The 16,270-nt window shown below is 40.5% G+C and overlaps 1 protein-coding gene across 3 annotated transcripts in view; it reads left to right on the top strand.

The window, feature by feature from the left end:
- Nucleotides 1-16,142, top strand: part of LOC106583648 (potassium voltage-gated channel subfamily KQT member 2-like) — a 91,485-nt gene extending 75,343 nt beyond the window's left edge. For 2 of the 3 annotated variants that reach the window (XM_014168085.2, XM_014168083.2), the window contains exons 12-15: nucleotides 5,644-5,752; nucleotides 6,266-6,397; nucleotides 12,684-12,807; nucleotides 12,913-16,142. In XM_014168085.2, coding sequence (XP_014023560.2) covers nucleotides 5,644-5,752; nucleotides 6,266-6,397; nucleotides 12,684-12,807; nucleotides 12,913-13,674 — 1,127 coding nt within the window. In that variant the 3' untranslated portion in view covers nucleotides 13,675-16,142. Of the gene's footprint in view, nucleotides 1-5,643; nucleotides 5,753-6,265; nucleotides 6,398-10,290; nucleotides 10,387-12,683; nucleotides 12,808-12,912 lie in introns of all 3 variants that reach the window. The other variant, XM_014168086.2, reaches the window with a different exon arrangement.
- Nucleotides 16,143-16,270: the final 128 nt, after the last annotated feature.

Here is a 16,270-nt window from a genome sequence, read left to right as displayed (position 1 = left end):
TCCTATGGCAGCCCTATGCCGTTCCTATGGCAGCCCTATGCCGTTCCTATGGCAGCCCTATGCCGTTCCTATGGCAGCCCTATGCCGTTCCAATTGCAGCCCTATGCCGTTCCTATGGCAGCCCTATGCCGTTCCTATGGCAGCCCTATGCCGTTCCTATGGCAGCCTTATGCCGTTCCTATGGCAGCCTTATGCCGTTCCTATGGCAGCCTTATGAAGGCACTATGATGCTGCATTTACTGATTTCCACTGCCCAGTTTTAAATTTTGCATCCTTTTTTTTAAACCAGAGATCCTACATTCTTACATGTTAAATAGTGCAGTTTTGAGATAAAGTATTTATTTTTGATCATATCTACCAAAATGTATCACCAAAAATATTTTTCATATGAAGGGTTGTAACACTACGCACATAAAATGTTCAAGTATGTGACATTAGAATGATCCATCCTTTGGGGGGATACATTCATCTACTTATTTGGCACAGTTCGACTATTGTACAATATCTCACATCTTGTCACATGTGAGCAATGGAAGGAGCTAAAAATCAAACAGATATATACCAATTCGTATAGTCCTGAAAAAGATAGCAGATTTCCAGAATTGCTGCTTTAGCTTCATTCTGCTACTGTATCAGTTGGGCCATGCTCATGTGTAGTCATAGCTTAAACTGATTTTCAGAGTGACATTTTGATTGAGTTTGCTAGCTAGCTTGTTGTACATACAATGCAGATTTCCACAGCAGTATCACTGTTTGCTGCTTGACAGTGTAGAGTTTTTTACTGTCAAATTACCATTTTATCATAACATGCCCTCTTACAACTTTGCAAGTGAATGCAACTAGTATGACAATCTTGGTAACACTTTCTATGAATACCCTATTCATAATGCATTTCTAAACCCTTATGACGTATAGGCACTATAGATGTGCTTATAATGCGTTATGAATAGGTTATTTGTAGGAATTGGTACCAAAATCGTTGTATTATTTTAATTTAGATATTCAGTATTCATAAAAGCATGTTTTCTATGAATCCTCTTTTTAAGTGATTGGTTGTTGGATAATGTTGAATGTTCAATGGATGCCAAATTATCATTTTCAGAGATCAGAGATAAACCCCCTCGAATAATTGATACATTTTTTGAATGGTTGATATCCCCATATTATGTAGATAAGCAGTGCTCCTCTCTATTCTAATTATGTAAATGTCTATGCCCACTGCTTAATTAAGACATCACAATATGGGAACTGTAAATTGATCATTTAATCAGGCCGATCTCATGATCCTGAAATAGTAGTTTTTTCTTGATGTTAAAGCATAAATAATGTAAATGTTGAACAGTTAAAACATATGTAAAGGTATTTGAATGCACTAACCAGAATGGTACGTTTACTTGGTGACAAGAATTTGCCTCCCTATTTAGACATTTAGCAGACACTCTTATCCAGAGCGACTTACAGTAGTAAATGCAAACATTTCATTTCATGCATTTTTTTATTTTATTTTTATGTACTGGCCCCCCGTGGGAATCGAACCCACAACCCTGGCGTTGCAAACACCATGCTCTACCAACTGAGCCACAGGGAAGCTAGATACTGGATTTGAGTGGAAATTGTATTTTCTTGTCCTGAAGGTACAATACAGCAACAATGTACAATAATTAAGACGTTACAATGAGTAAAAACTTCTTATTATCCACATGCTTGGAGGTATTTTACCAAACATATTTCTAGCATGCATTTGCAATTTCAATTATTTCCAAATGTTCTTCCCTGCCCGTTTGTAATAAATGGAGCAAATAATACAGTGTAATCTCCTAATCTCCCTGTCCTAGTGCGGAATCAAGCTTCTTGTTGCTGCAGTCCTTTCTTCTTCAGTCAATTCCACTAATTACTGTACCTAACTACATTTAAGGGATTCACATCATGTTTACTTTATCACGCCTCCTCTTCACAATGCAGATCTGGAAATACCCCCACAGTCCTGCATTGTACCTTCAGAGAGGTTGTGTAATACATGACAAGATACCCCACTGACACAACTGAATATCACCACTGCCCTCTGGTTCTTTTACATCATCAAATTCTATTTCATTTCCGAATAAGCCTGTTTTTGTTCATCCCCCCACACACACTATTTAACCAGCTTTAATGAATTGTCTTTTCCTCCTCCTCTCCACCTCCTTTGCAGCAATTGAGGGGTTAATCAGTAAGAAACCCCCCGTGTCTGCTAGGGGGGATGTCCACCTGATCAAAACCAATAGAACCTAATGTTTATATGATATAAGCAAGAGAATGCATGCCCAACTCTTAGATCCATTCCATGAGCACAGTAGTGGGCGGGTCCCGTCATTTCCATAATAGACCACTCCAACTCGAAGCAAGCAGCCCCAAAGCCATGCACTCAACTCAAAATGGCTGGCGCTGTTGCATTCCAACCTGCATGAAGGACTAAGCGCCCTTAAACACAGCACTACAGAACAGTGACACTTGTTCCCCTCCCTCCCCTTAAAATGGAAGTCATGTTGGGGAAGATGTGTTGCATTTTCATAGATCTGTTTGGTTGGTGTTAAGAGCACAATGTTTTTGGCTGTTGGAGTGAAACTGGGATAGGTCAATGCTGTGACCAAAAAATATTCACACTTTCAAAAGACAAGTTCAAGCTCACTTTTTTTTGTCAATACAGATATCTGCTTTATATTTATTGAGTTCTGAGTTCACACAGACTTATAGTACTTGATTATACTAGATACAGTGCCTTTGGAAAGTATTCAGACCCGTTGACTTTTTCCACATTTTGTTGGGTTACAGCCTTATTCAGAAATTGATTACATTTATTTTTTTCATCATCAAATTACACACAATACCCCATAATGACAAAGCGAAAACAGGTTTTTAGACAATTTTGCTAATTTATTAAAATAAAAAACTGAAATATTACATTTACATAAGTATTCAGACCCTTTACTCAGTACTTTGTTGAAGCACCTTTAGCAGCGATTACAGAATTGAGCCTTCTTGGGTATGATGCTGCAAACTGCGCACAGCTGTATTTTGGGAGTTTCTCCCATTCTTCTCTGCAGATCCTCTCAAGCTCTATCAGGTTGGATGGGGAGCGTTGCTGCACAGCTATTTTCAGGTCTCTCCAGAGATGTAAGATCGGGTTCCCGTCCGGGCTCTGGCTGGGCCACTCAAAGACATTCAGAGACTTGTCCCGAAGCCACTCCTGCGCTGTCTTGGCTGTGTGCTTAGGGTTGTTGTCCTGTTGCAAGTTGAACCTTCACCCCAGTCAGAGGTCCTGAGCAGGTTTTCATCAATGATCTCTCTGTACTTTGCCCAGTTCATCTCTCCCTTGATCCTGACTAGTCTCCCAGTCCCTGCCACTGAAAACATCCCCACAGCATGATGCTGCCACCATAATGCTTCACCATAGGGATGGTGCCAGGTTTCCTCTAGACGTGACGCTTGGCATTCAGGCCAAAGAGTTCAATCTTGGTTTCATCAGACCAGAGAATCTTGTTACTCATAGTCAGAGTCTTTAGATGCCTTTTGGCAAACCCCAAGTGGGCTGTCATGTGCCTTTTACTGATGAGTGGCTTTTGTCTAGCCACTACCATAAAGGCCTGATTGGTGGAGTGCTGCAGAGATGGTTGTCCTTCTGGAAGGTTCTCACATCTCCACAGAGGAACTCTAGAGCTTTGTCAGTGTGACCAATGGGATCTTGTTCACCTCCCTGATGAAGGCACTTCTCCCCCGATTGCTTAGTTTGGCTGGGCGGCCAGCTCTAGGATGAGTCTTGGTGGTTCAAACTTCTTACATTTAAGAATGATGGAGGCCACTGTGTTCTTGGGGACCTTCAATGCTGCATACATTTTTTTGTACCCTTCCCCAGATCTGTGCCTCGACACAATCCTGTCTCGGAGAACTATGGACAATTCCTTCGACCTCATGGCTTTGTTTTTGCTCTGACATGCACTGTCAACTGTGGGACCTTATATAGACAGATGTGTGCCATTCCAAATCATGTCCAATCAATTGCATTTACCACAAATGGACTCCAATCAAGTTGTAGAAACATCTCAAGGATGATCAATGGAAACAGGATGCACCTGAGCTGAATTTTGAGACTCATAGTAAAGGGTCTGGATGCTTATGTGGAAAAAGGTATTTCTCTTTTGAAATGTTTATACATTTGCTAAAATTTCTAAAAAACAGTTTTTGTTTTGTCATTATGGGGTATTGAAATGTAGATTGCTGAGGATTTAATCCATTTTAGAATAAAATATGTAATTTAACAAAATGTGAAAAAAGTCAAGGGGTCTGAATACTTTCCGAAGAATAACAAAGCCACTGACACACCATAAAACCATTATGGTCTTAAAAAGAGAGAAATCTACTGTATACTCTCTCAAATACAGCACCAACAATGAATTATAGAGGGAGAGATTTTCTCAGCCCTTTCACAAGTGCAGTCTGAACCTTGGCAAATTGCCAACTTGAGTCTGACCTTTTAGAGCCCCAAAATAGACAACCAATCCATTACAATAATTGAAAGTGAAATGTGTGACTGCACAAGCAAAGATCCACACTCCTCTGCCTCCGACTTCAAGTCAAAAGACCAGTAAGTGTAGTGACTCGGCCGCAGAAATACAGATACAGAAAGGAGTATCAGAAATATTCTATGCTAAATATAATGAATGATATACAGTACGGACGGTTTACAATGTTATAGTGTCACACTGTTTTCACTATTAGTTTATTTCAAGATATAGCAAGATCATTTGATCACAGAGTTAGCTGTCCTGCTACAGCTTGTATATAGCTGCTTATTGAGCATCCATGTTTTGTACTGTAGATACATAATCCCCCCTTCTGTCATATCGCATTCTGCAGATTGAAACACCTTAAATGACTTTCTCTGTATAGACCTACAGATGTAGGATCTTCATTTGAGGCAGATTGCAACGGCAGGAAAATAATCCTGCAGCAACAGGAAATGGAATTATAATTAATGGAAATTTTTTGTAGGGGTTGATACATTTTTTGTTAGAGACATTTTTAAGTGGAAATTACAAACTTTCAAAGCCTTTTTAAATCTCAAATATACTACAAGTGTGCATTTACTGCTGTGCAGGAAAATTCTTAACAACAAAAGTGATCAAATTGAGATCCTACATCTGTACACCTAGAACTTGACTGTCTCAAACTGCTGATTGACTAGGCTGTGGTCCACTGCAGAGGCCTGTCCTGCTGAGGATGCTAGCTGCTAGCGTAGCTTCAGACAAGAGCACACTGGCTTCGGCACGGCACGCCACACATTTATATTTTTGGGCCACAGTAGTAAGATTAACCCCTTAACCTCTAACTGGTACCATTATGTCCCCCCCTTTCCTTTACCTTATCCTGCATTGGCCAATGAGATGAACCGACACTGCCATTAACCTGCCCTCGATTCGACCCGGCTCCCAATCCCACACTGTAACCCTGGGCTGTGCAAGTTAATGGCCGTGCCTTGCCTTCGCTTGGTTCCATGCAGACTGACATCCTAAAAGATGGAATGAGAGTGCAGATGACAGCTCAGTGTTTCCATCCCACAGGAACACGCTAACACCGGAGCTGTCATGTGCTTGTTGTGTTTCATAGAAGCCAGCCTCCCTGGTGAGGAAATAGCGGACGACAATAAGAGCTGCCACTGTGAGTTTGTCCCTCAGGACTTAACTCCCGGACTCAAGGTCTCCATCAGGGCCATTTGGTAAGCCAAGACAAGTGTTGTCTTTCAGAGTGGGTCTGGCTCAGTTCTAGTGCTGCAAAATGTCTGTAACTTTTCCAAAATTCCCAGGTCCATATTTCCAGCTTATTCACTCCTGATTCTGGGAATCTTTCAACTGGGATTTCTGGGAATCTTTCAACTGGGATTTCTGGGAATCTTTCAACTGGGATTTCTGGGAATCTTTCAACTGGGATTTCTGGGAATCTTTCAACTGGGATTTCTGGGAGTTTGGGGAAAGTTACAGACATTACTGTAATTTTACAATCCTAGTCAGGTCACAATCTCAATCTCTCATTTTATCTGTATTATTATTCAGATCAGCGCTAGAATAGTCAATTTGGGAAAATTGGTTTACGCTGTTATACAGACATGTATAAAGTTAATTAAGATGTCTCATGCCCCACAAAATTCCCCAACCATAGTAGAATGATCATACATCTACGAAATGTCCCCTTGAGGTTGTGTTCATATCTGAAACATCTCTCTCTTCCTCAGCATTATGAGGTTCATGGTCTCCAAGAGGAAGTTCAAAGAGAGCCTGCGGCCGTACGACGTGATGGACGTCATAGAGCAGTATTCAGCAGGCCACTTGGACATGCTGGCCCGCATCAAAAACCTCCAGTCCAGGCAAGATACCCTCCCTCTCTCCTTCTCTCTCGCTCTTAGTCTCTCTCTAAGAAACAGGCCTTTTGCCACACTTTTAGATGCCTGGGTACAGCACTCGAATAGAGCGTGAGGTTACAATTACATTGCATGCCTCGTTGTGTCCTCCTGTGTTTGATGTCCATAATGTCTGTTCTCTCTCGTGATGCCTGATCTCTCAAGTGATGTCTGTTATATGTAGTGATGTCTGTTCTCTGTAGTGATGTCTGTTCTCTCTAGTGATGTCTGTTATATGTAGTGATGTCTGTTATATGTAGTGATGTCTGTTATATGTAGTGATGTCTGTTATATGTAGTGATGTCTGTTATATGTGGTGATGTCTGTTATATGTAGTGATGTCTGTTATATGTAGTGATGTCTATTATATGTAGTGATGTCTGTTATATGTGGTGATGTCTGTTATATGTGGTGATGTCTGTTATATGTAGTGATGTCTGTTATATGTGGTGATGTCTGTTCTCTGTAGTGATGTCTGTTATATGTAGTGATGTAGTGATGTCTGTTATATGTAGTGATGTCTGTTATATGTAGTGATGTCAGTTATATGTAGTGATGTCTGTTATATGTAGTGATGTCTGTTATATGTGGTGATGTCTGTTATATGTAGTGATGTCTGTTATATGTAGTGATGTCTGTTCTCTGTAGTGATGTCTGTTCTCTGTAGTGATGTCTGTTATATGTAGTGATGTCTGTTATATGTAGTGATGTCTGTTATATGTGGTGATGTCTGTTATATGTAGTGATGTCTGTTCTCTCTAGTGATGTCTGTTATATGTAGTGATGTCTGTTATATGTAGTGATGTCTGTTCTCTGTAGTGATGTCTGTTATATGTAGTGATGTCTGTTATATGTAGTGATGTCTGTTATATGTAGTGATGTCTGTTCTCTCTAGTGATGTCTGTTATATGTAGTGATGTCTGTTATATGTAGTGATGTCTGTTCTCTGTAGTGATGTCTGTTATATGTAGTGATGTCTGTTATATGTAGTGATGTCTGTTATATGTAGTGATGTCTGTTATATGTAGTGATGTCTGTTATATGTAGTGATGTCTGTTATATGTAGTGATGTCTGTTATATGTGGTGATGTCTGTTATATGTAGTGATGTCTGTTATATGTGGTGATGTCTGTTATATGTAGTGATGTCTGTTCTCTAGTGATGTCTGTTATATGTAGTGATGTCTGTTATATGTAGTGATGTCTGTTATATGTAGTGATGTCTGTTCTCTGTAGTGATGTCTGTTATATGTGGTGATGTCTGTTATATGTAGTGATGTCTGTTATATGTAGTGATGTCTGTTATATGTAGTGATGTCTGTTATATGTAGTGATGTCTGTTATATGTAGTGATGTCTGTTCTCTGTAGTGATGTCTGTTATATGTAGTGATGTCTGTTATATGTAGTGATGTCTGTTATAGGTAGTGATGTCTGTTCTCTGTAGTGATGTCTGTTATAGGTAGTGATGTCTGTTATAGGTAGTGATGTCTGTTATATGTGGTGATGTCTGTTATATGTGGTGATGTCTGTTCTCTGTAGTGATGTCTGTTATATGTAGTGATGTCTGTTATATGTAGTGATGTCTGTTATATGTAGTGATGTCTGTTATATGTAGTGATGTCTGTTATATGTAGTGATGTCTGTTCTCTGTAGTGATGTCTGTTATATGTAGTGATGTCTGTTATATGTAGTGATGTCTGTTATATGTGGTGATGTCTGTTATATGTAGTGATGTCTGTTATATGTAGTGATGTCTGTTATATGTGGTGATGTCTGTTCTCTGTAGTGATGTCTGTTATATGTAGTGATGTCTGTTATATGTAGTGATGTCTGTTCTCTGTAGTGATGTCTGTTATATGTAGTGATGTCTGTTCTCTCTAGTGATGTCTGTTATATGTAGTGATGTCTGTTCTCTGTAGTGATGTCTGTTATATGTGGTGATGTCTGTTCTCTCTAGTGATGTCTGTTATATGTAGTGATGTCTGTTATATGTAGTGATGTCTGTTATATGTAGTGATGTCTGTTCTCTGTAGTGATGTCTGTTATATGTAGTGATGTCTGTTATATGTAGTGATGTCTGTTATAGGTAGTGATGTCTGTTATATGTAGTGATGTCTGTTATATGTAGTGATGTCTGTTATATGTAGTGATGTCTGTTCTCTCTAGTGATGTCTGTTATATGTGGTGATGTCTGTTCTCTCTAGTGATGTCTGTTATATGTGGTGATGTCTGTTCTCTGTAGTGATGTCTGTTATATGTAGTGATGTCTGTTCTCTCTAGTGATGTCTGTTATATGTAGTGATGTCTGTTATATGTAGTGATGTCTGTTCTCTGTAGTGATGTCTGTTATATGTAGTGATGTCTGTTATATGTAGTGATGTCTGTTCTCTGTAGTGATGTCTGTTATATGTAGTGATGTCTGTTATATGTAGTGATGTCTGTTATATGTAGTGATGTCTGTTATATGTGGTGATGTCTGTTATATGTAGTGATGTCTGTTATAGGTAGTGATGTCTGTTATATGTAGTGATGTCTGTTATATGTAGTGATGTCTGTTATATGTAGTGATGTCTGTTATATGTAGTGATGTCTGTTATATGTGGTGCTGTCTGTTATATGTAGTGATGTCTGTTATATGTAGTGATGTCTGTTATATGTAGTGATGTCTGTTATATGTGGTGATGTCTGTTATATGTAGTGATGTCTGTTATATGTAGTGATGTCTGTTCTCTGTAGTGATGTCTGTTATATGTAGTGATGCCTGTTATATGTGGTGATGTGTTCACACACCATTCACCTGTGTGTCACTCCACAATGTAAGGGATTACAGTACGCTGTCAAATAATGTTGCCTTCTGTGTTAGAGGCCACCTTGTTTGGTAGTGTTTGCGAATATATATTGTTACCTTTTTTTTAACCAAGTAGGTTAAAGAGAACATTTCTTGAATCACAGGATGATTGGCAATTCATGATATTCCCAAGTCCCACCAACATCACGGTATAGGCTACTGTACCCCAATAATAACAAAAGAAGATAGCGAATTCAGTGAATCAGTGACAATCAGTGACTTTTTATGAAACATTAATGTAGTCTGCTTCTTTATAACTCTCCAGCAGTGTGAGTCTGTATGAATGTTAATACAACTCTTATCAAGCCAATCAACATTTGGCCTGACCTGCTCCTTGCAAAGGGGTTTATTCTGAAATCATGGTATGATGTTAAGAGGTTCTTCATAAAGGGCCCAACTTCTAGAGACACAACTCTGGTATCCATGAACAAGGGAATTTTCCGTGAGGTTTTTCTTACCAAGTGCAACCAGCCATTGCAAATATAGAGTTATGGTGAGGTTTGTTCCCCCTAAAGGTCAGAGTTCATTGAATCTGAATTCCGAGTCTATACGCATCACACAACATTTACATTGTTTACATTGTAGTCATTTAGCAGAGGCTCTTATCCAGAGTGACTTACAGATAGCTAGGTGAGACAACCACATATCTCAGTCATAGTGCGTACATTCTTCCTCAATTAAGTAGCAAAGGCAGTGCTAGTAGTTAGGGTTCCACATGTATGTAAATATATTCCTACTTATAACAGAAAAACATTTCATATCAAAATCTCCTCACTATTTTTTTAAATGATGGCTTCACTGTCATATCATACAGCTATCGTCTGTGATTTTTTTCCCAAATGAAAAAACATCCCTTTGGAAAATTTGTTTTGGAAAATACATATTTTTCCTTGTCTTTTGTCTCCTGGTTCTGTTGTTTTGGTTTCGTTCATTTCATGTGCGCTTGTCGGACTGGTCCGTGTTGCGTCTTCATCCTGCGTTGTGGATTTGTCTTCTCTATTCACTTTGCCAGGATAGATATGATTGTTGGTCCCCATGGACCCTCAACTCCACGCCATAAGAAGTATTCATCTGATGGACCCAAAGTGTCACCAAAATACTCTCCTAGGTTAGCCCTCACCAGACTGCCTCTCTCTCATCAAGAGATTCTCCTGAGTTCCTTATCCATTCTGTTGACAAGCAGCGGAAACCTTTTTTTGGCTCGGCCTACTGTATGTGACAGCATGTGACTAGCTGTGTCTATAAAGAGTTGTGACGCAGTGACTTTATCAAAGTGGCAATATCTTACTGCAAGCAGCAATTAATTAGTTATTCTCAGTAAATAACTACTGAAACTCATTGACTCATATTGTCTCTCTGAGTGCTAATCGGCTGAATACATAGTGTATACATTGTATACACATACAGTATAACACGTGCAATTTTGTTTCTTCTCATTTTTCTTGCACTATACTGCAATGATTTTACCAGAGAATGAATAAAAGTAGAATAAAAGTTAAAGAAGAATAACTTGGTTTATCCAATAGTTAAGAATATGGTAAATGCTCCCGTAGGACATAGGAGAAGCTCATATACTGTAGGTAAGTAGTCAAGTCAAGTAGCCGAACAAAAAAAGTGTTGAGCTGAATCGCCTGCAATACATTGACAATGAAGAGCTTATACATCAAAATAATAAGATACATCTACTGGCTATGACCTATGAGGCGACTATGAACAGGATAGTATGTTCTCTGGTTTTGGGTGCATGTTGGCATGAGGCGTATTGAAGCATGCCACACGATGCACAATGTCCATTTCAGAAGTTTGCATAGTTTTCTAGTCTTGGCTGCCTGGGATGGTTGGGAAATTGGTGAGCATGTTTTACCTGACTATGAAGCAGTTCTGTGAATAATATTTTTATACTGAGGATTTTTCTCTCTTATTCAGATGTTTAAAATGGTAGTTCATTGCTAACCCTCTTACAGATGTAGGATCTTAATTTGAGACTTTGCTACAGCAGGAACATAATTCTACAGCAACAGCAAAAGTGAATTATTATGTGGATTATAGTTGCACATTTTTGTAGGGGTTGATACATTTTTCCTAAGGGAAAATCAAGTCTGACATTTCAAGTGGAAATTACAAACCTCAGAACCTTTTTTAAACCTCAAAACAATACAAGCTTTAAATATCCTGCATTGCAGAAAAGTTATCCTGCAACAGGGTGATCAAATGAAGATCCTATATCTGTATAAGTAGGCCTCAGTCAGAGTTAAATCTAGTGTAGATGTTGTGGATGGTTTTTAGAAGGTTCATGGTGCTTTAGGGCAATAAGTGTAGCTGATCCAATATGTCCAAGCAATTTTTTCAGTGACACTTTTCTTGAATCAACCTCCCCTTTTAGTGTACACATTTGATTAACACTTTACTCAAAGCTTTCATAATGCCTACAGAACCTTTCATAATGCCTACAGAACTTTTAATAATGCCTACAGAACCTTTCATAATGCCTACAGAACCTTTCATAATGCCTACAGAACCTTTCATAATGCCTACAGAACCTCTCATAATGCCTACAGAACCTCTCATAATGCATACAGAACCTATCATAATGCCTGCAGAACCTCTCATAATGCCTGCAGAACCTCTCATAATGCATACAGAACCTATCATAATGCCTGCAGAACCTCTCATAATGCCTGCAGAACCTCTCATAATGCCTACAGAACCTCTCATAATGCCTACAGAACCTTTCAATATACCTACAGAACCTTTCAATATACCTACAGAACCTTTGTCATAGCAGTCATATAACCCATGTCATGACAACTTGCTTAACAATGTTATGAAGCAGACCATGTATGGCAACCTACCATCTCTAGAAGCTTCATAGAGTTTTTAAGACCTTTGTTATAACCTCTCAACTTGAAGTAACGTGTTTCTATATTGTCTTGCTGGGGTTCAAGAGCCCATGAATGGCACTGATGAGTAGTTGAAATAAAAAAACATCCTCCAAGGCCCTACCTAGGTCCTCCTCCTCCTCCATCTCTCCGTTGTCTGAACACACTGTAATAGATGTTATGCCATGCCATCCCATGCATGAGCCTGTCTGACTCCCACTGTGCTCAGCGCTAGGAAGGTGAGAGCTGTACCCGAGTGTGTGGCACTCTCCTCTCAACACCTGCACTCCTCTATCTCTTGCAGTAGGATCAGATATTGTCAGGTTATACACTTCCACTTGTTATACCATGGACCTGAGTTGAAGGTCAGCAATTATTTTAGAGTATAATATAGTACTGTAAGTGTTTTGTTTTGTTGTGGTATACATTTTAAGGTGATATAAGGTGTCAATTTCAAGTAGGTTTTCTTCAACTCTATTGGCTTGACACTAGATGGACGTCACCTGTTTGTGTTTTGAATCGGTAGAGTTGACCAGATTGTTGGTCGAGGTACTCCAATCACAGATAAAGACCGTCCCAAAGGAACCACTGACAGTGGGGTTGAAGAGGACACAAGCATGATGGGGCGCCTAGGGAAAATGGAGAAACAGGTAAGGTATACTGTTGTCTGGTGATGGCAGTATTCATTGTATACCTTTGTTTCACTTGGGCTTTCCAACTGTCTATCACACCATGGTGTCTTCCCTTCTGAGCAGGTCATGTCAATGGAAAGGAAGCTGGACTTCTTGGTGAACATCTACATCCAGCGCATGGGCATCTCACAGTCGGAGACGGACGCCTACTTTGGGTCCAAGGAGCCCGAACCAGCACCGCCCTACCACAGCCCTGTGGACCACATGGAGAAGAGTGGCTCCATCACCAAGATCATCCGATCCAACAGCTCTATCGGACAGAAGAACTTTGACCCACCGCCATCCTGCTCCGGCCCGGGGGTCCACTGCCCACCCTCCACCTCCTGGCAGCAGCACAACGTCAGCGAGTTCCACCAGCCTAGCCAAGGCAACTTACCCTCTCCTGTAGGTGATCACTCCTTGGTCCGTATCCCTCCTCCGCCGGCCCACGAGCGCTCCTCTGGAGGCCACAACGGGAGCAATCGGGGATCCCACCGCAACAGCGGTGGTGGAGGAGGAGGTGGTGGAGGTGGTGGAGGAGGAGGTGGAGGCAGTGGCGAAGGGGATAGAGAGGGCAAGCCAGACAGCGACACGTCCATCTCTATCCCCTCAGTGGACCACGAGGAGCTGGAGCGCTCCTTCAGTGGCTTCAGCATCTCCCAGTCCAAGGAGAACCTGGACTTCCTGAACAACAGCTATTTCAGTGGCGTAGCCCGCTGCGCCAAGGTAAGGCCCTACATCGCAGAAGGTGAGTCCGACACTGATTCCGACCTCTGCGCCCCCTCACCCAACTCGGCCACCGGAGAAGGCGCTTACGGGGACCGAGGGTGGTCAGGATCCAAGTAGGCCAAAATTGGAACCTCATATAAATGGGGCCATGGTGACTCTGCCTTGGAGTTCAGAGCTGAGAGTCCGATATGCTGGGTGTGAGGCTGCTGCTACCACCAATGGTACATGTGAGAACAGAGTCACCCAGCTCCTCTTAAATGACTGCAACGTAGAGTGAGAAAAAGGGTTTATCAGACCACACTCCAGCAGTTTTTACTGAGAAAGCGCCTGTAGTTTTTCATACTTGGAAGGTTTGCAGCAACTTGACTTAGAGCAAACACATTTGTTCTCATGTATTCACACACTCATCAAGGTGAAGTTTGCCAGTGATTTAAAAAAATATCTGACTCTGGAATGCAGATTAATTGCCAACCTTCAAAATTATGATTGAGATGGTTAAAGAGTTATCACACAGGAGATACAGGTCCCGTGTGGCTCAGCTGGTAGAGTGCAGCACTTGCAATGCCAGGGTTGTAGGTTTGATTCCCACAGGGCATCAATACGAACGAACATGGAAGTGTATGCACTCACTGTTGTAAGTTGCTCTAGATAAGAGTGTCTCCTAAATGACAAAAATAATAATTCTATAAAATATACTAGAATTTGATCTAAACTATGACATTCATGTTCTTTTGCTGATACTCTTTGTTTTTGATACGTGGCATAAGAGATTCCCAATTGCATCTAAAATGTAATGTATTGTATTTCTATCCCAAAGGACTTATTATTTACAGTGAACAACAGAGGACATGTTTTGCATTATGGTTGATCAGCTAAATGCATATATTTCAAAGGAATGTAATATTATCAACATTATGGCTCGTGTCCATAAGCCCTATGGGATAAAGGGACGTGATAACCAGTTCTATGTGCACTATTCTGTTGTGGTTGTTGTACAAAAACACTGATGGTATTTACATCACACTACTTACTAAAGATATTGTACATATTCTATTCAATACCCACTACCCACAATATTGCATTTGTGATATCCACAAAGATGCTTTCTATGGGTAGAGGTACATTTGGTTTAGTCTTTATATGATCTGTAAAGATGTATTTTATTGATTTGTATATATCAAATCATTTAGATGTGTGTATCTATTTATTAATTTCCTGTAAGAATTACATAAGCAACTTGGGCACAAATGCCTTGCAGCTGTCTTGATTTTTTTATTTTGATTAATATTTGCTAAAAAAGTGTTTCTAAGAATCAATTATTCAAATGCACTAACACTTAACAGCTAGATCAATGAAATAACACTCAACTGGAAACATTAACATAGTTCACTAGTATACAATTACAACAGCTACAGTTAGATGGAAGGTTTGATATTTTGTTGGTATAAAATATAATTTCAAGATGATAAAAATTGTAACGAAATATTTAGGCAGGCCTACCTCACTTCCCACTGCTGAACACAGGACAGACTTCACACTGCTGAACACAGGATAGGCTTCACACAGCTGAACACAGGATAGGCTTCACACTGCTTCACACAGGACAGACGTCACACTGCTGAACACAGGATATGCTTCACACTGCTTCACACAGGACAGACTTCACACTGCTGAACACAGGATCGGCTTCACACTGCTTCACACAGGACAGACTTCACACTGCTTCACACAGGACAGACTTCACACTGCTGAACACAGGATCGGCTTCACACTGCTTCACACAGGACAGACGTCACACTGCTGAACACAGGATAGGCTTCACACTGCTTCACACAGGACAGACGTCACACTGCTGAACACAGGACAGACGTCACACTGCTGAACACAGGATAGGCTTCACACTGCTTCACACAGGACAGACGTCACACTGCTGAACACAGGATAGGCTTCACACTGCTTCACACAGGACAGACGTCACACTGCTGAACACAGGACAGACGTCACACTGCTGAACACAGGATCGGCTTCACACTGCTGAACACAGGACAGACGTCACACTGCTGAACACAGGATAGGCTTCACACTGCTTCACACAGGACAGACGTCACACTGCTGAACACAGGACAGACGTCACACTGCTGAACACAGGATAGGCTTCACACTGCTTCACACAGGACAGACGTCACACTGCTGAACACAGGATAGGCTTCACACTGCTTCACACAGGACAGGCTTCTCACTGCTGGACACAGGACAGGCTTCATTCACACTGCTGAACACAAGACAGGCTTCCCACTGCTGAAGACAGGACAGGCTTCCTTCCCAATGCTGCACAGGACAGGCTTCTCACTGCTGAACACACTTTGACATGATATTTAATGTGAGCCAACATGGGGACATTCAACAAACTGTGTTAGCCTTTGAAAAGGCCTTTGGTCCATTAATGCTGCAATAATTTGGGTAATTATGTATAAAATGGATTCATTGTGTAATGTTTCATTGTTGTATTTTCGAAGAAAAAATCATGTACGAATGTACACTAGCGGTCAAAAGTTTTAGAACACCTACTCATTCAAGGGTTTTTCTCTATTTTTACTATTTTCTACATTGTAAAATAATAGTGAAGACATAACAACTATGAAATAACACATATGGAATCATGTAGTAACCAAAAAAAGTGTTAAACAAATCAAAATATATGTAATATTTGAGA

Source organism: Salmo salar, chromosome ssa22, assembly GCF_905237065.1.
Source record: "Salmo salar chromosome ssa22, Ssal_v3.1, whole genome shotgun sequence".
NCBI lineage: Eukaryota > Metazoa > Chordata > Actinopteri > Salmoniformes > Salmonidae > Salmo > Salmo salar.
This window is presented reverse-complemented; position numbering and strand designations above follow the sequence as displayed.